The sequence below is a fragment of the Manis javanica genome, chromosome 13 (genome assembly GCF_040802235.1).
Source record: "Manis javanica isolate MJ-LG chromosome 13, MJ_LKY, whole genome shotgun sequence".
Taxonomy (NCBI): domain Eukaryota; kingdom Metazoa; phylum Chordata; class Mammalia; order Pholidota; family Manidae; genus Manis; species Manis javanica.
In genome coordinates, this window is record NC_133168.1 from 89450891 (window position 1) to 89469698 (window position 18808).

The 18808-nt window shown below is 54.4% G+C and overlaps 2 protein-coding genes across 4 annotated transcripts; one reads left to right on the forward strand and one right to left on the reverse strand.

Moving 5' to 3' along the window:
• Positions 1-843: 843 nt before the first annotated feature.
• Positions 844-6532, forward strand: MPV17L2 (MPV17 mitochondrial inner membrane protein like 2). 3 transcript variants are annotated; one of them, XM_037009494.2, is made up of 6 exons: positions 844-1303; positions 3738-3990; positions 4539-4709; positions 5390-5466; positions 5576-5704; positions 5966-6532. In XM_037009494.2, the coding sequence occupies exons 2-6, from the start codon at positions 3804-3806 to the stop codon at positions 5990-5992; spliced, it is 591 nt and encodes a 196-aa protein (XP_036865389.1). In that variant the 5' UTR covers positions 844-1303; positions 3738-3803; the 3' UTR covers positions 5993-6532. The 3 variants fall into 3 exon arrangements, with proteins under 3 accessions (XP_036865389.1, XP_036865388.1, XP_036865390.1); XM_037009493.2 differs by having other exon boundaries at positions 1004-1303; positions 6015-6532; XM_037009495.2 differs by lacking the exon at positions 844-1303 and having other exon boundaries at positions 3014-3990; positions 4543-4709; positions 6015-6532.
• Positions 6533-6570: 38 nt separating this feature from the next.
• On the reverse strand, positions 6571-11480 carry RAB3A (RAB3A, member RAS oncogene family). Its single transcript, XM_037009492.2, has 5 exons — positions 11323-11480; positions 9995-10222; positions 8831-8949; positions 8134-8258; positions 6571-7410 (listed from the first exon to the last, which is right to left on the reverse strand). Exons 2-5 carry the CDS (start codon positions 10220-10222, stop codon positions 7220-7222), a joined length of 663 nt encoding a protein of 220 aa, XP_036865387.1. The 5' UTR covers positions 11323-11480; the 3' UTR covers positions 6571-7219.
• Between the last annotated feature and the right edge of the window lie 7328 nt (positions 11481-18808).

Genomic DNA, 18808 nt, shown 5'->3' on the forward strand with positions numbered 1-18808 from the left:
CCTTCTTAGGGAAATCTAAGGTGAAATTTTCATTCATGCCCATGTTCTGATAATCAAAGACAAGATTTCTCTGTAGAAAGCCCTCAATTGCCATATCATTCTATTGCATTAACCAGTAAGCCTGTGGGTTCAAAAATTCAGATAAACTTTTTGCTTTCTGGCATCTCTAGGGAACTTAAATTAACCATATTTATCAAAGAGGTTCTGAAAAACAGAACTGCTAAGCGGGAAGTTTGAGAACTCTTATTTGGAGCAGACCTGATTCCTGGCACTGGGCTAGTTTTCGTCCGCTTCGCTGACCCCCTGGAATCCCTCTCGGCTGATGTGAGTTGCCCTGTCGCAGGGCTGAAGCTGGGTGAACGTAAGCGCACACCGCGACCCCACACCGCGTCCCCTCGGCCCCCAAACACCGCTGCACCAAACTGCTCGCGGGGCCTCCTGCTCGACCACCCGCTCTGCACGCCGGGCGCGCGGAGGGGAGACCGCTTCCCGCTTCCCTCGCTAGAGGGCAGACGGGGCCCGTGCAAAGCCCTCCAGGCGCCCGGCCGCCGCGTGCCCGGCCGCCGCTCCCGCGCTCGGGTCTGGCTCCCGGGTTGGGCTCGGCGGCGAGGCGCTAGGAAAAGGCCGCGCCAGCGAGCGGCGCGCGACCGGGACCCCCAGAGGGCGCGGGCTGGGGCCGCTCCCCCTGCGTGCAGGCTGCGGGCGCCCGCGTGAAGTTCGGCGCGCAGGTGAGGCCGGCGCCTCGGAGGGCAGAAGCCGGGGCTCAGGGCCGGCTCCGGGAGCGCAGGGCGCAGCGGGCGAGGGAGAGGCGACGGCCGCGGAGGAGAATGGCGGGGCCCCGGCCGCGCCGCGCCCTCGCCTGGGCTCTCGCCGCCCGCCGGGAGCGCGGGCCTCTAGCGGGAGCCCCGGCCCTTCCTGCCCTTCTCCTTGCCTCTGTTTTTCGCTCGGTCCTCTCGCCCGACAGGCGCTCGCTGTACGCGGACGGCTCCCGACGAAGGCGACGCGCGACCGGTCTGGGTCGAGGCTGGAGGCGGGTGTGGGATGTTTGTCCCTCGAGGCGGACAGCGAACGGCCGCGCTGCGGGCGGCGGCGTCTCCAGCCGCCTGAGGGCAGCGGCGCGGGGCCGGGCACCTGCGCCCGGCGCTCTCGGGCTGGTCCCGCCGCGCAGAGCGGTCCTCGGGGCCCGCCGCCGCCGCCGCTCCGCTCCTGCCCTCTGCGCGAGCCCCGACCTCCCACAAGTTCTGGGGAGCTCCTCGCCGGCTCCGTTTCAACCGCCCCCCAGCCACCCACCTCCCGCCCGCAGGTATGGGCAATGTCTTGCCAAAGGGTTGCAGCCCCGGGCAAGTTCGCTATGGATTCAGTGTGACCGAAGAAATGACAGTAGAATGTTCCTGAGGGGAAAGGTTTATATCCAACTTTATTTCCACGGTGGCAGGTCAGTCACTAGAATCCCATCCACTCAGAGCGCATGAAGCAAGCCGGTCTCTGCCTCTGGGCCTGTCTACCTATGCAGCCGTCTCAGTCTCTGTCCTCAGCCCTGCCACCACTCCAGCCTCTGCTCTCCTGCAGCCTTGTAGCCGTGCCACGGTGTCGCCCAGAGCACTGGGCGGAGCTCTTTATATAGAGTCAATAACAACACATTGCCCACACGTGGGTAGTGAACTAGCTGATTAGGGCCAGTGAAGGAACCTTCACTTTATCAACAGGCAAGCTCAGAAAGGAGGCACGCTTAAGGGTTTTGGGGTCTGGGGTTTTATAGGGCCTTTTTGGATGAGGGTCAGCATAGGCATGATGTATACAGGTTATTCATAATTCCGTTGAAGTTTTCTCTTAAGAATAGGGTGATTATGTTCGTTGGGGACTTCAGCATTTTTTCTCCACATAGATTATTTAAACTTCTGAGGTCTGTCTCCTGCCATGGTTACAAAGTTACTAGATTAGGGGCTGGAGGAAGAGGAAAAAACAGCATATAGGTTAAATTAAAGAATAAGCTGGGTCTTTTTGCAGGCTAAATAGATTTTACAACTGGCATGATTTAATTGATACAATGAAGACATGGGCTGCCATCGGATACTTTTCTTTATCTGGGGAGTATGCAGACATTCATTTCAAGTTACTCCTGGCCTTGGGAACTTCAGCTGATTAACTCATTAACTCTGTGAGCCCTTTCTGGCTCCCTAGTTTTATCTGGTTAGTTTTGAGTCCTTTTAAGTGGACTTTACTGACCTTATTCTCTCTCCACCCCGCTCCTATTTTTCTGCCTAACATGACTAATTTGACTTTTAGCCATTTTGGAGGTTTCCCACCAAGATTAAGTAAAATCTGGTGTCTGGAATACCAGCTGTGGTACTGACAGCAATAGGAAGTGCTGAAGGATAATTTTTCCAAAAGGTAAAATCATGACACTCGTACAGATATAAAAATGAGCACATGTGAAAAATCACTTTTAACTCATTATTAATGAGGAGAACTGGTCAGGTGTTAAAACCATTTCAAAGGAAATTCAAACAACAGAAAATTAAGACAATGAATATAAAAACTGGGGCCAAAAATTAGGAGTCTCTCCACTTGACAAGAGTTCATCTGCATGTCTTGTAGGCAAGAATTATTTTTTGCTGTTATCAGTTATAACTACAGTTTATAAAATATCACCCATAGATTCAAAATCGGAATATCCTAAAGGTTGTCCTCTAACAAACAGCAAAAATATTTTTTGGAAAGGGCCATAATAGTAAATAGTTTAGTCGTTTTTCCAACTACTCATCTAAGTTAAGAGAGCAGGCAATACAGAAACAGATGGGCAGCTCTCTGTTCCAATATAGATTTATGGGTTCAGAAATTTGAATTTCATATAATTTTTACATCACAGAATATTATTTTGTTTTTTTCCTAATCATTTAAAAAAATATATGACACATTCTTAGCTTGTGGGCCTCACAAAAACAGGCAGTAACAGAATTTGGCCCGCGTGCAGTAGTTTGCGACTCCTTGCTCCTGTGGGTTTCCGCTTGCATAGGTTTCCATGGAAACTCACCTTTTCCCTACAGGAACACAGGAGGTTAAATGGGGATATAGTTATGCAGCAACTCGGCGGCCGAAGTTGCAGGTGATGTGTCCGGAACAATGCCTAACGTTTTAACTGTTGTTATCCTGGAATTGAGGTCATATGCCCAGCTGAAGTCAGGACTAAGGTCAATGTCTGGACCTGACTTCAAAAAATGGGCTGCGCGCGCAACAGAACTATATCCCACGCCACACAGTCGTTGCGGGATTAGACTTCCCCCCCGGTAGCGCTCCTGGCCGCAGGTCAGATCCCTTCTTAGGAATTCTGGGAGAACCTGGAAATTTGGAGGACTGCTAGACGGGAGAGGCAGTAACTGTCTGTGATTGGCCATCTCAACATGAGAGGCGGGATGACAGGCAGTGATTTGCTAGCGTAATGCTGGACTGCAATTGGCCAATACAATATTGGGCCTGTAGTATGGCGACGGTTACCCATAGGCCGGCACAGAAAGGGGCAGGGAAACAAGGAAAGTGAGTAATTGGCAAGCGCGGAGTGGCGCGACACTTATTTGTGATTGGTCCATAAGGCACGGAAGAAAGTGTGTCTTCGTTCAGCAATTGGACCTGGAATGAAATAACGGTCTTTTATTGGCTAATAACTCTCGGGGCGGGGAAAGTGGAGCGTCGAGCGGTCAGTGATTGGCCAGTAAGATTGCCGTCGCTCGTGAATACAGTATGCGATCGGCGAGGACTGCGAGGGGCTGGCGTCCCGGGCGCCGGTTCCTGGAACCGGGCGGGCGATGACTTCCGGCTGTTGGCGCCGGCTACGCGGCCTATGGGCCGCCGGGCAACCGCTGTTCCAAGGTCGTGCGCTGCTTGTCACCAACACGCTGAGCTGCGGCGCTCTCATGGCGGCCGGAGACGGCGCGCGCCAGTCTTGGGAGATCCGCGCCCGGCCCGGCCAGAAGTTCAACCTGCGGCGCTCAGGTGAGGAAGCCGGCGCTGCTGGTCCTGACCCCGGGGATCTTTGACTCCGACCTCCGATTTTGGAGACCCCTGACCCGTGGCCTTAATTCTCTTGACTTCGGCGTGCACTCTAGACCCTGACAGCCCACCCCCGGGTCTATCCCCTACCACCCCCATAACCCCTGGTCTCCGCCCCCCTCCTACCCCTGGGTCTCTGTCCCCTTCACTCTGGGTCTACAGCCCCTTACATACCAGGGGGTTCTGGCCATGCCCACCCACGGTGTCTCGTCCCCGCCCGGGACTGTGCCCTGGCCCCACATTCCAACTCACTATGCCTGTTTCTTCCTCTGGAAAGTGGGGTAATGGTAGAATACCCTAGCAGGGTGGTGGGAGGATGAGGCGAAAAAATAGGAAAGGAGTCACTGGAATGGCGCCTGACGGTGGAGGATGTAATGGAAGAATGCACGAGTGGACTCTGGGAGGTTGTCAGGTTTACCAGGAAGCGGGTGGATGGGGGCTTGCTGCTTGCTGACCTGAGGTGGCCCTCCTGACTCTCCGACTGCCTTCAGCTAGCATGTTTGCGGTGGGCTGCAGCATGGGCCCCTTCCTGCACTACTGGTACCTCTGGCTGGACCACCTGCTCCCCACATCTGGCCTCCGTAGTCTCCCAAACGTTCTCAGGAAGGTCCTCATCGACCAGCTGGTCGCCTCTCCCATGCTGGGGGTCTGGTACTTCTTAGGTAAGGAGCCCCTTGAATTTGGGTTTTGCCTCTCATAGGTCGGGAGGGGCAGAGCCACTTTTGTGTTAAGAAGGATGCCGAGGCACATTTCTGATGTGTGCCACTGGGACTGGGGACCGGGCCCCGGTGGTGACAGGACAGACCCAGTGGGGGCAGGTACATGAATAGTTCTAAGTAGGGACGAGGATAGTGTCTGATTGGGTACGCCTGGGGCAGTGGTTGGGAGGATTCCCAAAGGAGAGGGCATTCAGCTGAGACTTGAAGAGGAGCCAGCAGGCAGGAGGAACCACCCGTGCAAAGGTCCTGAGGCTGAAGGAAAAGTTGATGAAGATAGGGTTCATGGGGTGCAGTCACCCCAGCCTTTGACTCTGTGAATGGTCACCCATTCCCTACTCCCCAGGCTCAATATCTTCATCTGTGAAGGAAATAAATCACACCCTTGGGAAGGGTATGACTACATCCTTCAGGGCACGTGTTTATTTATAACCTCTCCCCCTCCTGGGACTCTCACTTGTTCTTCATTGTTACACCACGCCAGCCATCCAACTGTGGCATACAGTAGGGCTTTTACATGTCCTGGTTCCTCTGCCTGGAACAGTCCCTTAGGGAACCCACCCTACCCACTGCATCATCCCTACTCCCCAGCCTCTGACGCGCCCATTTCTCGGTTTTCTTCCCAGGTCTTGGCTGCCTGGAGGGCCAGACCATGGGCGAGAGCTGCCAGGAGCTGAGGAACAAGTTCTGGGAACTCTACAAGGTAGGCGTGCCCGCCCACCCGCTATTCCCTGCCCCTTGTCTTTACCGCTCCACCTCAGGCCACTCCCCCTCGATGCCCGCCCCTCACCACTTTCCGCCCCTCCCTGCAGGCCGACTGGTGCGTGTGGCCAGCTGCGCAGCTGGTGAACTTCCTCTTCGTTCCTCCCCAGTTCCGAGTCACCTACATCAACGGCCTGACGCTCGGGTGGGATACGTACCTCTCCTACCTGAAGTACCAGGTGAGCATGGTGGGCGGACCGGGCACCTAGGGGACTCCTCAGGGGCCACATGTGTGAGCCCCAAATGGCACTACAGCAGCCCTCCAGGTTGGGGCCTCTTGTGACCATGACAGCCTGAACCCCAGGGTGGGCGGGCAGGGACCTGATCACCAAGTCCACCTCTGTCTGCTGCCTGCTGCGACCTTGGCCAGGTCCCTGCTGCATCAGTCTAATGAGTCTGACCCCAGCCCAAAGGTAAGTAGAAGAGTGCTCCCTGAACAGGAACCCAGAGAGATAAACGGCATGTGACCAGGCCCTCTTGTGTGGACAGATCCCAGGCTCCCTGACCCCTCCCAAGCTGCACCCTGGGCAACCTGCAGACTGAGCTGTGCCACCTGCCGACCAGATGACAGACAGGACAAGACTGACCACCGGCTGACCACCAGCTTAGGCAGGAAGGGAAACAAGCTCCTGCAGCTCCTGAGAAGAGTCCTGCCTAGTCCTGATACCTGGGCGTAGACTGCCTCTTCTTAGCCCACTACTGGGCCTCAGTTTCCCCATCTGCAACACAACCATGAAGATGGACAGTCATCTCCCATCCCTTCTCACTGGCGGCTTCATTGACTGGTGAGGGAGATGGCATATCCTCTGCAACTGGCCCCAACCACACATCCCAACCCCTCGATGCTATTGTGGACTGGGCTCTGGGCCCAAGGAGGGGTGGGGAAACATTGCCTGTCCCCTCAGAGCAAGGCCCAGCCTGGAGTCAGTTCCCCAGAATCTGTCACTTTAGACAGGGTCTCAGGTCTCATCTTAGGTGGAAATTCTAGTAAATTCTGTTGCTGAAAATCTTGTGGACCACTGAAGTCAATGCTGGTCAGCAGGCGCTCAGAGGGACATGGCCTTGTCCATTCACTTTATTGGGTGTGTGTAGTGTTGTCATGACATCTCCTGGGGGACAGGGGGCACGTTTGACACTCAGGTCTGGTGTAGGGGGGTGTCCCAGGGTGATACCTACAATAGCCCCCCACCACCTCCAAAAAGTAAAATGTTGGGGGTGAGGAGCCAGGCAGGCTGTCGCCCGGTTCTGACCCACCCCTTGGTCCATGCTAAGACCCCCTCAGTAGCCTCTGCCTGCCATGCCACAGCCATGGTGTATAGCAGGCCTGGCTACCTCCTATCAGCTGATCAGCATGCCCTGGGGTATCATCTGGCCCCCTCTTCAAAACTGATAACTTGCTGAATCTTAAAAAAGGTGGGGTCTCAAGAGGAAGGTGAGCTGTGAGTTCACAGGGCCACAACACACGCCACAGCAGAGCAGGGACAGAGTTGTATGTATAGGGCAGGGCAGGGCATGGGGTGGTGGGGGGCGCCCAAGCCCCTGGGGGACATCTCCAATAAATAAATAAAATAGCTACGATAATAAATAAGGATGACTGGCTAAGTGGGGGCAGGAGTCTTGTGCCCACCGTGGGTGGGGACTGGGTTAGGCCCAGGGGATGGGCAGGGGGGTGGGGCCAGGATGGGCGGCAGCTCTCAGCAAGCACAGTCCTGGTGTGGGGGTGCCTGCTGGTCAGTCAGCTGTGGGCCCTGCTTGGCGCCCGTGACTGCGGGGTCGGCTGTGTCCAAAGACTCGGACATCTTCTCGCAGATGACATCCACCAGGCGCTCAAAGGTTTGCTTGACATTAATATTGTCCTTGGCGCTTGCCTCAAAGAACTCAAACCCTGTGGTTGGGGGAGGGAGGGTGAGGACCTTGGTACACCCTATCCCCACCCTGCTCCTAGAGATCCTTCTCTGAGGCAGGCACCACCAGGAGATTCCCAACAGCCAACCACACTTTAAAGGCACTGACAAGTCCTGCGGGGAAGCCACAGTGGCTTGGGTCATTCCTATATTTCTGCCCTAGGAAGAGTCCTGACTCCTTGGCATATGGTTCAGGCTGGCCCTGCACAATTGGCCACATTTCTCCAAGTGACCCTCCCATTCGAGCCATGTAAAATTATTTGCCAAAACACAGTAGATCTCTCTTGCCTCTCTCTTTTGCCTAAGCTGTTTCCTCTGCCCAAAAGACCATCCTTTCTTCAAGCACCATATCCAAAGACTTCGAGGATTACCTGCACCAGGCTGTCCCTGTGCTCTTCCTCAGCCCATGTCCCTCCTATCCCCTCAAACTGAAGGCCTCTTGGGAACCAGTACCCAGCACAAGGCTGGGCAGTTAGAGCGTGAGAATGCATCAGTAAATTCCTATATAGTGAACTTCTATGCATCCATCAAGATCCACCTCAAATGGCTCCCAAATCAAGGCGAGTTTGTAGAAACTGAATTGCCTGGATTTGAATCCAGGCTCCACCCTGGCTTTGCTGTGAGACTTTGGGTATGTCCACTCCCTTTAGGACCTCAGTGTCTCTTTCCCAGCCTGTAGGTGTACAGCCCTGATGGGCACTCACCAAGGTGGTCGGCCAGCTGCCGACCACGTTCCGATGACACAACCCGCTCATCTTCCATGTCACACTTGTTCCCCACCAGGAGCACCTGGGCATTGTCCCACGAGTAGGTCTTGATCTGGGTCGACCTGGAGGAGGAGGTGGCAACAGGGGTTGAAGGATCCCTCATCTCCCTTTCACTTATCCCATTCCGTTCCCCCGTTATTCCTTGAAACAGGCAGGCTTGGTCCCTCCTGGCCTTTGTCCTGCCAGTAACACACTCTCCTCTGTGGGTGTCTGCTCCATCAGTTAGTTCCCTGATCTTGGAAATCCCTCTTTCAAGCAGCTCCTCCCACCCTTCACAGATTCCCACCCCCAGAGAAAAAATTTCTCCCTCCTCAACAATTCAGAAATTTTCTTACTCCTGGGCAGCAAATGTAAATTTTGTAACCTTTCACCTTTGCAAATTGTCATATTTTTTTATCCCTCAAGACTTTTTTTTCTATATTTACAGTTTCATTTTCCACCTGAAATCCCTTTTTCCCATTATTTTGAAACAGTGCCACTGTGATTACAGATTAATGACTATAGGTTAGCAGCAGGCCTGGGACCCAATATTGTTATGTATGTTTCTGCTGGGGAGACCAGGGCTCTTTTGTCATCACCTGCACCTCAAGCCTGGCTCTGTGGACAGTCTGAAAGGGGTTAGGGGTATGCTCACCAGTCCTGCACGGCGTTGAAGGACTCCTCATTGGTGATGTCATACATGAGGATGAAGCCCATGGCTCCCCGGTAGTAGGCTGTGGTAATGGTCCGGTACCGCTCTTGTCCTGCTGTGTCCTGAGGAAGAAGAGACCAGGGATCAGAGAGGCCCCACACATAAGCTCCTCAGAGTGGAAATGAGCTCTGAGATGGTCCAGTCCAGCCCCCTTGAGGCCCAGAAGCACTGAGGGTCAGGAAGAGAGAGCTGATGACCTACATGGAGAACATGGTGCCCAATCATCCTTTGGAGTCTGATACCTGACAAATCGTCCCCACACCCTGGCTGGGCAGTGGGGATACAGCAGTTAACAAAATGGACAAAAATCACTGCCCTTGTGAAGCTGACAGCCCAGTGAAAGAAACAGATAATGAAGACATAAAAAGGAAGAAAATGTATCTTATGTCATAGGGTGATAAGGACTGAGGAGAAAAATTAAGCTGGACAAGGATGGACAGTGTGGGCTGGGGTGTGCTTATAAAGCTGAGGGAAGTGAGGGAGGGAGCCACATGGGGACCAGCAGAAGGACAATCTGGAGAGAGGGCACTGCCCGAACAAAGGCCATGAAGTGGAACTGTGCCTGGTGCCTCACTGAGGAACAGCGAGGAGGCTGAGGCGGAGATGGAGGGAGACAGACCAGGGCAGAGGTATCAGCAGGGATGGGCCCGGCCAGGTCTCCTAGGCTAGAGTACATCTCTGACTTGGCATTTAACAGGTGCCTCAGGCCTCCATGGGATCGAGGGAGACGGCCAGTAGACTCAAGGGAAGATGGCTGCTCCTGTCCCAGGTTGTGAGGTTGCAGGCCAAGATGCAACTGAAACTTCATACAGGCTCACATAGAAGAACTTGAAGATGGGGAAACTGAGGCACCAAACCAAGTGCTGAGGATAGCAGGCACAGGAGAGGACCCAGCATTTGTTCTTTCCTCACCCTTCGAGAGCACTGATCAGGCGCCCATGGAAAGACAGGGACACCCTGTTCTGTACCTGTAGCCCCCAGTACACAGTAGGCACCCAATAAATGCCCAGTATGTGAATGAGTGAATCCAGACAGGAAAGACAGGCAAAGCTGGGGTGCTTTTCTGGGGAGGGAGAGTGATAGAACTGGGAGCCCAGCTTGACCCACCCAGATCTGCAGCTTGATCCTCTTGTCATTGCGGTAGATGGTCTTGACCTTGAAGTCGATGCCCACAGTGCTGACAAAGGCCGGTGTGAAGGAGTCGTCTGCATAGCGGAAGAGAAAAGACGTCTTGCCCACGCTGCTGTTGCCAATGATGAGGATTTTGAACATGTAGTCGAAGTTCTGGTCAGAGGATTCTTTCTGTCCATAGCGCGAGTCTGTGGCAGATGCCATCTGGGGGTGCAGGGCATAGGGAACGTGAGGGGTCTTCCCTCCATCCGCAACAGCCCGAGCCTCGGGAACAGGATGGGAGGACTGCAGATCTCCGCAGAGGGACTAGTGATCAGAGATTACCCTTATCCCATCAGGATCCCCAGTACTAATGGGAGGGTCCACGGCAGAGGCTGGAACGTGACCTTGAAAGGCCCTAGGTTTCAGAGGAGCACACAGCAACCACGGTGGGGACACCTCTACAGCCCCCTCCAGATGGCCTGAGACCGAGGTGGGGCTGTAACCCTAAACCCTATGGCCGCACGGGGGTGACTATGACCGGCCCCGCTCCCCATCAATCATTTATGTTCCTTAGAACGGAGCCGCACTGGTACAAGGCACGTGCACACGCTTGTACAGTCCAGCAGGGACGCGAGCTCAGGCTGAGCCAGCTCCATCACGTGACGGGGAAGGGCGTACACATAGCAGGGCACATACTTGTACACGAGTGTGCACATGAGGGTAGAACACAGTGCACAGGGCAGAGACGCAGACGCCTGCCTGCACACAGGCATGCATACACAAATGCGGAAACCCACCCGTGTGCACAGCGCGCTCCACCCAAGCAGGCGTGTACATGACACCCATACGGGCACGAATCCTCGTGCACTTATGCACACAGATGTACACTCACAGTCCACGCGTCTCCCTTCACATGCATGCAGCATGCACATTTTTGGGTTGGGACCCTCACGGGGTCACAGGAGCATATCCTGGTACCCAAGCAGGGGTACACACACCCTCCCTCACAGAAGGGCGCGCACACACGTGTGCACACCAAGCGCACGCGCACGCACGGAGCCTCCTGCGCGCACTGCTTCCCGCAAGGCACTCGCCTCCCTTCCCCCTCCGCCGCAGAGCCAGGGGTGAGGGTGGCGGGTGGGAGTGAGGATCGGGCAGGTAGGGGAGCCGGGGCCCTGCCCCCCCGCAGGATCGCAACCGCCACATCCTTCTCCGCTTTTTAGCCCCGCCAACCTCGTCCCCCACGACCGCCAGACCATCAGTCAAATCAAGGTTATGGAGGTGCTCCGAGCGGGAGCGAACCAGGCCGCCCGGGAGCTCACCTTGCCCTGCACGGATGCAATAGAGATCCTAGCGGCGGTGACTTTTTTTGGCAGGGGCAGCGACGGGCCCCGTGAGCTGATGTGGGGCTGCGCGGCAGCTACAGCGGCGGCTGCTCAGGACCCTGCAGTCCGCTGTGACGTCCTGCAAAGAGTGGGGCGGGGCCTCACATGCAGATGAGGCCGCGGAGCCATCCTGGGCGGAGCCGCGCATGGAGATGCAGTTCGCTGACGCATGCCAAACCAGGAGGGGCGGGGCTCATTCCCAGATTGACGCGCAATTGGGGCGGGGATAACTGAGCACCCAATAGCCGGTGGGGGCGGTGCGAGATTGCTCGCTGGTTCTACCTCGTCTGTGTTCGGGAGGTGGGACTAGTGGCGCCCTCTCACTGGCTTAAGAACGCGAGTGACGGGATTAGTAGCCAATCAGAGATCATCACTTCCTCCTATCCAATGGTGGCTGCCGAGGTTGAAAGGCTGAGGTTGAGGCCTTGGCTTAGCCCGGGTCTTCAGGGGGCGTTCCCTTCCCGGCTCCGCCCACCTGGCCAGAGATCTGGCATACCCCTCAGTTAAGTCTTGGCTACTGTGACCTCTCGTTGACTACCACTTGCTGCCAATTTCAGAAAAAGGGGAACAGTAGTTTTAGGGATGCTCCATGCCCCCTATTTATGGAGTTCAAAATAAGTATAAATGAAGTAAAAGTGGAAATAGGGGTCAAGGAAGACACCGTCCAATTTCTCAGGTTTAAGACTTCTAAGAAAGTCCGGGCTGGTAGCTGTTCCACCTGTTCCTGAGATGAAAAAAAAGAAATAGGAATAAAAAAAGTCACCCCTGCCCATCAACTCTAGAAAGGAAAGGAGGGGCTGACGTATACTCTGGGAATCATTCCCCTCCCTGCGCCCCCTTTTCCAGAGAAAAATTCGAAGAAAAGGCAGACGTAGGACAGAGAAAGGGCCTGTACCCTAAACCCCCAAAACCTGCGGTAAAAGACCTGGGGAAAGGGAGGCCCGAGCTGGGGACAAAGACCATATAATAAAAACGCAGGACTGGGAGGTACTTTACCTTCCCTGGTTCCTAGTCAGAAGACACGGACAGAGACCCTACACACACACTTCCATCTTTGGGAAAAAAGAGTCAAAGAGACTGGAGACTCTCGGAGGTTGATATGCCCCATCGGTTATTCTCCCAAATCTTGAGCGGAGCTGGAGAACGAGATGCCGGCCCTCAGTCTGGTCCGTGCCCCTCCACTCGGGTCCCCAGACCCGACAAAGGAGCGTGTGGCCCCAGGAGACTCCTGATAGCCCGATTGCTCCCCAGGAGGTGGGGAAGAGCCGGGCCCGTCCTGATTATAGAAAGCTCGCCAGCTGCAAAGGCGCGAAGGAACCAGAATAACTTCGCGCCTCCAGCCGCTCCCCACCCCCAGCGCCCTGAAGGCGCAGGATGTCCCTCCCTCTCGGCTTGCATTGGAGAAATCTACTTTTCTAAGAGTAATGTTTTTGTCCCTCTCCCAGACTCGGGCTAAAAAAAAATCACGAACCCAGTGTGTGGAATTGGAAAAATTCAGGAAAACGTAAATACAAAAAAAATCCATGCACAGTCTCTCCCCACTGGGAGACCTGCAGTCAAGTCCCGGTTCTGGGTGGGGTCCCAGGCACTGCTGGTCCAGGCTCCAGTGGAGGTGGATATGTGGCCGCTGGCTTCCAAATGTATGTTTTGGGCTTTGTATGTGGGTGACGCTCAGAAATATCTCTTTTTTGATTCCTGTTTTTTCTCCAAGGGAAAGAAAGCACATCCCCACAATGTGCACCAGATTTTTTGCATAGAGGAATTTGTATTTTAAAGTGAAAATAATGCAACGTCTTTAGTGTTACGAATCAGCATTTGGCTCTGGAATTAGTGATGGTCAAATGGGTAGGGGGAGCTGTGGATTGGTTGTGAGGTCTTCTGCGTGGCAGTGGAGACAAACTCTCCCAAGTTCCACCCAGTTCAGGCTGCTCCCCACAGCACAGGCCATCAGAGCTCCCTGACATCTCCTTCTGCTCAGTTCAGACACTCCCTCCTCTGGTCCCAGGGGCAATCCTACCTCGCGGCCTTTGCACCTGCTGTTCCCTGTACTTGGAACAGTGTCATCCCCTCCACACCTCTCTCCCTGTTTCCGGTTCTCTCATCCTCTTCCACCCTCTGATCAAAACCCACCTCTTCCCAGAGGTTCTGATTTTGCCATGTCACTTCCTATCACCATATTTCTTCTTCACAGCCCCATCAGAAATAATCATGTTGACTTATTTATACATTAGCCATCTGTGAGCTCTGACAGGCAGGAATTTGTGTCCCCAGCATCTAGACCTGTGGACACAGTGGGTGCTCTGTGATGGTGTGACATGAATGAATGAATGAGGGGGTGGGGGGAGGACTTTGGCCAGGGAAATTAGGGAAGACCTCTCTAAAGAAGCGACATTTGAGTAGGAAGCTGAAGGAAGAGGAGAAGGAGCTGGCCACAAGGGGAGGTAAAGAAACACTGTTCTAAACAGAGGAAACAGCAAATGCAAAGACCCTTAGTTAGAACTCACTAAACAAGCTTAAGAGACAGCCCCTCTCCAGCTATGGGTCAGGCAACTTTTTCTCCTTTACAGAGGGCGAACTGAGGCCCTGAGAATCACAAGGAATTCATGAAAGTTCCAAGAGGCCCTGAAGACCTCCTCTCACTCCTCTTTGGGTCTAGGGTGGGCCACAAAGTTAAGAAGTGTGCCCCTTGGGAAGGACCACAAGCAGGAGAAAATGGGGAACCTGGAACATGTGACTTCACTCACCGCCTCGGTGGGCCTCTGTTTCTTTATCTGTGAAATGGGATAAGTAGGAAACAGTTGATTTGTACTTTGAACACTCAGGACCTGGCTCAAGACAAGCTCTGCTCAAAAGTTATCTGTTGCAATTATGAGATCCTCAAAAAGAACTCTTTTCCCATGAAATGACAAGGGCTCATAGAGGTTAAGGGACTTGAAGTTGTCAATGTTCATCTCTGGGGGACATTGAGGATAGACCAGTGGACCTGACCCCAGTCTCTGGGGATCACATTGTGGAGAGGATTGGTGGACATGAATCAAAGAATCCCTGAGAGCTTCCCCCAGTGCCTCCCTGAGTGGGAAGTCATGGACCCCTTTACAGGGCAGGGTGATGCGGAGGAGAAGCATTTTAGGTGACACAGCATATGCAAAGGCCCTGAGGTGAGGCCGTGTTTGGGGTGTGGAAAGCCAGAGTGGGTGGAGTACAGACATCAAGGGAGAGGGACAGGGATGCCTGTTTCCCAAATGATAAGGGACATATGTTCTTAGCTACAAGTGGGGAAAAAAAAGGAGGGAAATAAGGTGAAATGCTGGAGGTAGATGATCCATGGGTGAGGTTACAGCAGAATTTTATTTTCTTCTTTACATTTCCATTGTTTCCAAATTCTCTAAGTGAACATGTATTACTTGGAAGTAAAGGGGGGGGGAGGGAGGAAAAAATTATAAAAATCCCTTAAATCTCTGTCTTTTAAAAGCCTGAAAGGAAATGCACCCAGTTCATGATCCAGACAACCAGTCATTCTCCTTCTGTGAAATCTGATCATTGTGATGCTGATGAATTATCAGTGGAATGGAAATATCAATGACATTATTTAGGAATGAAGCCAGGGGTTCTTTAAGCCAGAGGCTGCTCGAAGACATGTGTCATGTATAATTCTTCAGGCACACGGGGAGGGGGAGCGGGCGTGGTGGGAGAGATGCTGAGGCTTCCGCAGGCAGGACTCAAACCTGACACTTGGACACAGAGAGGCCTGTCTACTCCACTAGAGTAGAGACAGCTTGAACCCCACCAAGCAAGGAGTCCCAGGGAACAATGGCAGGACCAGGGAGACACCCAGATCCGCCCAGCCTCCCCTTTGTGCCTCCCGCCACCAGAGGACAACACGGACAAAGGTCCTGATCCCAGCAGCGAGGCCTTGAGCAGGCAACAGGACTGGTCTGCACCGGTTTCCCACATCATAAACTATCTTTGGGTAATACGGTTGACTTAACCCCAGAGAAACTTTCAGCATCCCACATTTCTAAGACACTTCAGGGGGGCCACAGACACCACTCTCCAACCAGTTTACTCAAGTACTAGGATCAGAGCATAGAGGGGAAACTGAGGCCTGGAAGGGGCTATGACTCACAAGAAAGCTTCAGAGGCTTCCTTTCCCTATGGGGCAACTGGGGGTAGCCTCAGGATCAGGAGACGCACAGACCTTCCATGAGGGTCGAGGGAATACTATGCTTTTGTTGTTCTGTAAGAGGGAGAAAGAATGGGGGGCCCTGGGAGAACAGGGAGCATGTGCATCCAGAGATCTGGAAGACAGAGACTACAGCGACTTAAAGCAACACTCAGTGCATAAGCAGTTACAGGCTACATCAGTCTTCAGAGACAGGATCCATCACAGACTCCCTCTTTCCTGGCCTCTTATTGCCTCCCACCAGAGCTCCAGAGCCAGAATTTAATCTGGACTAGGCTGTCCGCTTCCCCAGTCCCAGTCTGGGGCTCCACCTGCAGCATAAGGCCTGGAGACTCTCTCCATCCTGGAGCTCCCCCAAGGGGGTGTTTGTGCTGATCCTGCAGCTCCCCTCCAGGCCAGGCCTGCCTTCCTGGGAGGGTGGACACATCCTGAGAGTCCTGGGGGAGCGTGTGGGGAGAATCAGAGCCAAGTGCCTCCGCTCAGCCTCCCCAGCCTTTTGTCGCAGATGTCAGGCCGCTCAGCCAGGACCCAGGAGCGGGACACCAGGGGCCTCACACCAGCCTGGCCTGGGGATGGGAGGCTGAGGGGGACCATGGGGGGAGGACTGGGAACCCGGGAGCTTTGGGGGGTGCTCTGAGGTGTGAAGCGTGGAGAAATTGGGCTCAGAGAAAGCCCCCCAAGGGAAGGCGTGCACCTCTTGGATGTGCGTTAAGAGACCAACCAAGTACATTTTTTAAAAGGAATTTCCTGGAATGTGTGGGGCAGCTGTGTGTCATTAAATCGGACAGTGCTAGACTGGCGCCCTGCAGCTCTGGGACCTACTTGGGTTACATGTGCAGTGGTGTTCAAGACCTGAAGAGACACCCCAGGGATTCTAATAAATAGATTTTGGTGTCTGATCATAATCTATAAGCGTCAGGAAGGAAGGTCCAGTTTCTGTTTGAGCAGCCCTCCCCAGTGTTGCCGAGGTGTGCCACCCTGGGGCTTAGAGCGCCCCGCTCTTCCTGAGCACCTTGTGGGGGGAGGACAGAGGATGGAGGAGAACCTGGCGTAGGTCAGGGCCCCCCTGCATCAGAGAGTTTGAGGGCTGGGGTGGGGTGGGCTGGGGCACACGATGTCCGCAGGAGGGGCAGAGCTTTGAGAAGAAAGAGCAGTGTGGTGGCAATCCATTCAGCATTTATTACATTCTGCACAGGGATGACCCCAACCCTCAGGAACCATAAACCTCAGAGGCAACACCCAGAGCACACTGAGCCTGGGGAGGCTATTTCTCAGGGATGAGGGGAGGGAGTTGCACAGGGGCTCCGCTGGGACCATGTCCTGGGGCCCTGCGACAGCCGGCCACCCCTGCATCCTCGGATGCCTTTGCTGGATGGTGGTCCCGCTCAGGAGTGCACCATGTCTGTGTCCATCCGGGAAAGGCCAGACCTGGTAAGGATGGTCCCCACCTCTTCCTGGAACCCTGTGGCTACGGCTCGGTGGCTGACAGTGTCCAGGCAGCAGTTGGCATTGACAATGCGGGAGGCCACCTGCACGAAGGGGAACATCCTCCACACTGTGGGGCGGCTCGCCTCTGTCCAGCAGGCCACGAGCAGAGGGGAGGACACAGCACAAAGGTGGCCAGGTTGGCAGTGGCTACGTACAGTCCCTTGAGGATGCGCAACAGCAACCTGGGGAGCTGCCCAATTCTGCTAACGGAGGCGGTACCAGAGCACCTGCACCAACAGAGGCTCAGGAAGCAATGGGAGGATAAGCAATCCTCCTATGCCCAGCACCTGGGCACCATGGCCATCTGCTGCCCGCCCTTTCCTCCCCCTCTCTCCTCCTGGCTTCCGGGACACTCTGCTCCTCCAGGGCTCCCCTTCCTGCTACTTCTCTTCACTGACTCCTCTGCCCACTGCTGCCCTGCCACCCTACTCCACCTTCTGTGCTATGGGCCTCTTCTTGCTGTACAGCCCAGGCGAGCCTACCCACACCCGCAAGGCCACCTGTCCTCCACCTGCATGTCCAGCTCAGGTCCCTCCTGTGAACTTCAGACTCACAGACTACTGTCGGCTGGACACACGCTTCCGTGTCTCTCAGACAATTCACACCCTCCATGCCCCAGATCTGGCTCCTCAGCCGCCGCTCCTCTCGGACTCCCTCCCACGTGAAAGATATCACCACTCTCACTTACCTCACTAGAAACCCCAGTCCTGACTCTTCTTAGTCAGGAACACAGTTTATCACCAAGCCCTGCTCAACACTATGGCAGAATCGCTTTCCGGTAGGGTCGGCGGCCAGCACCCCTCAGACGGGTCGCCTCAGCAGCCACCACTGCCCCATCCTCCTGCTCCTCACCCTGCTCTCTGCCCCTCACTGACCCACTCCCGCCCAGCAACCAGAGTGAACTTTAGGAGACAGCTTTTAACCAGTAATGAATGCCCGTCTCTTTTCCCACTGGCTTAACAGCGCCCTGTGCTCTGGCCCCAGACCACCTTTCCATCGTCACTGCTCCACCTTCATGCTCCAACCACACGGAATGCTTAGCTCCTGGAAGGTGCCTGCTACCCCTTTTGCCATGCCTTTCACAAGGCTGTTCCCTCTGCCGATGGGCTCCCCTCTTCTGCATGGCTAATTTGTAACTATTGCTCAGGTTCCAGCTCACGCGTCACATCACTTCCTTGGGCACCTGTTCCCTGACCTGGCAAATCAAACATTCACAGCACCACCCAAGTGCGGCACAGTAAACCCCAGTATGTACAGGCGGGAGCGGCACAGGAAGTCAGGCCCCGTGCACAAGGTCTGGGCCGGTGCGTTCCTGCTTGTAAGCACTGGGTGACTGGGCTGCCACCTGGGGGCACAAAAGTGTCAGAGAAACTGGAGCCTTAGTACAGGAAACTTCACTCTTATGTTTCTGGTTTTCCCGGAACACCAAACAACGGGAGGCACAGAGTAGGCCCCTTGAGAAATGTATGTTGAACCAAATCAGACATAAAACGTATTTGGTTTTATACAAAATTGTGTGCATTACAGGAAGTCAGTGGAGAGCAATTTGTACTACAGTAAATAAGAAAAGCTAAATTAAAGGGTGAGGAGATTTAAGTTTAACACATGCAGGATTTGGCAAAGAGAAGAGGGGAGGCCATTCACTGATGAGCACAGAACCAATCAAAGAACCAGTTCATGGAACCAGGAGCTGACCATCTACCCCAGGGCCCCGGCTTCTCAGGTTGCAACTTAATTGTTTAGGACACCAGA

Excerpts from the sequence above, each read along its gene's own strand:
- MPV17L2 (XM_037009493.2), top strand. The coding sequence starts at position 3,804 with ATGACTTCCGGCTGTTGGCGCCGGCTACGCGGCCTATGGGCCGCCGGG. Across the intron at positions 3,991-4,538 it reads GTTCAACCTGCGGCGCTCAG|CTAGCATGTTTGCGGTGGGC; the intron begins GTGAGGAAGCCG and ends GACTGCCTTCAG. Across the intron at positions 4,710-5,389 it reads GGGGGTCTGGTACTTCTTAG|GTCTTGGCTGCCTGGAGGGC; the intron begins GTAAGGAGCCCC and ends TTTTCTTCCCAG.
- RAB3A (XM_037009492.2), bottom strand. The coding sequence starts at position 10,222 with ATGGCATCTGCCACAGACTCGCGCTATGGACAGAAAGAATCCTCTGAC. Across the intron at positions 8,950-9,994 it reads GGATCAAGCTGCAGATCTGG|GACACAGCAGGACAAGAGCG; the intron begins GTGGGTCAAGCT and ends CTTCTTCCTCAG. Across the intron at positions 7,411-8,133 it reads GCAGCTGGCCGACCACCTTG|GGTTTGAGTTCTTTGAGGCA; the intron begins GTGAGTGCCCAT and ends CCCCAACCACAG.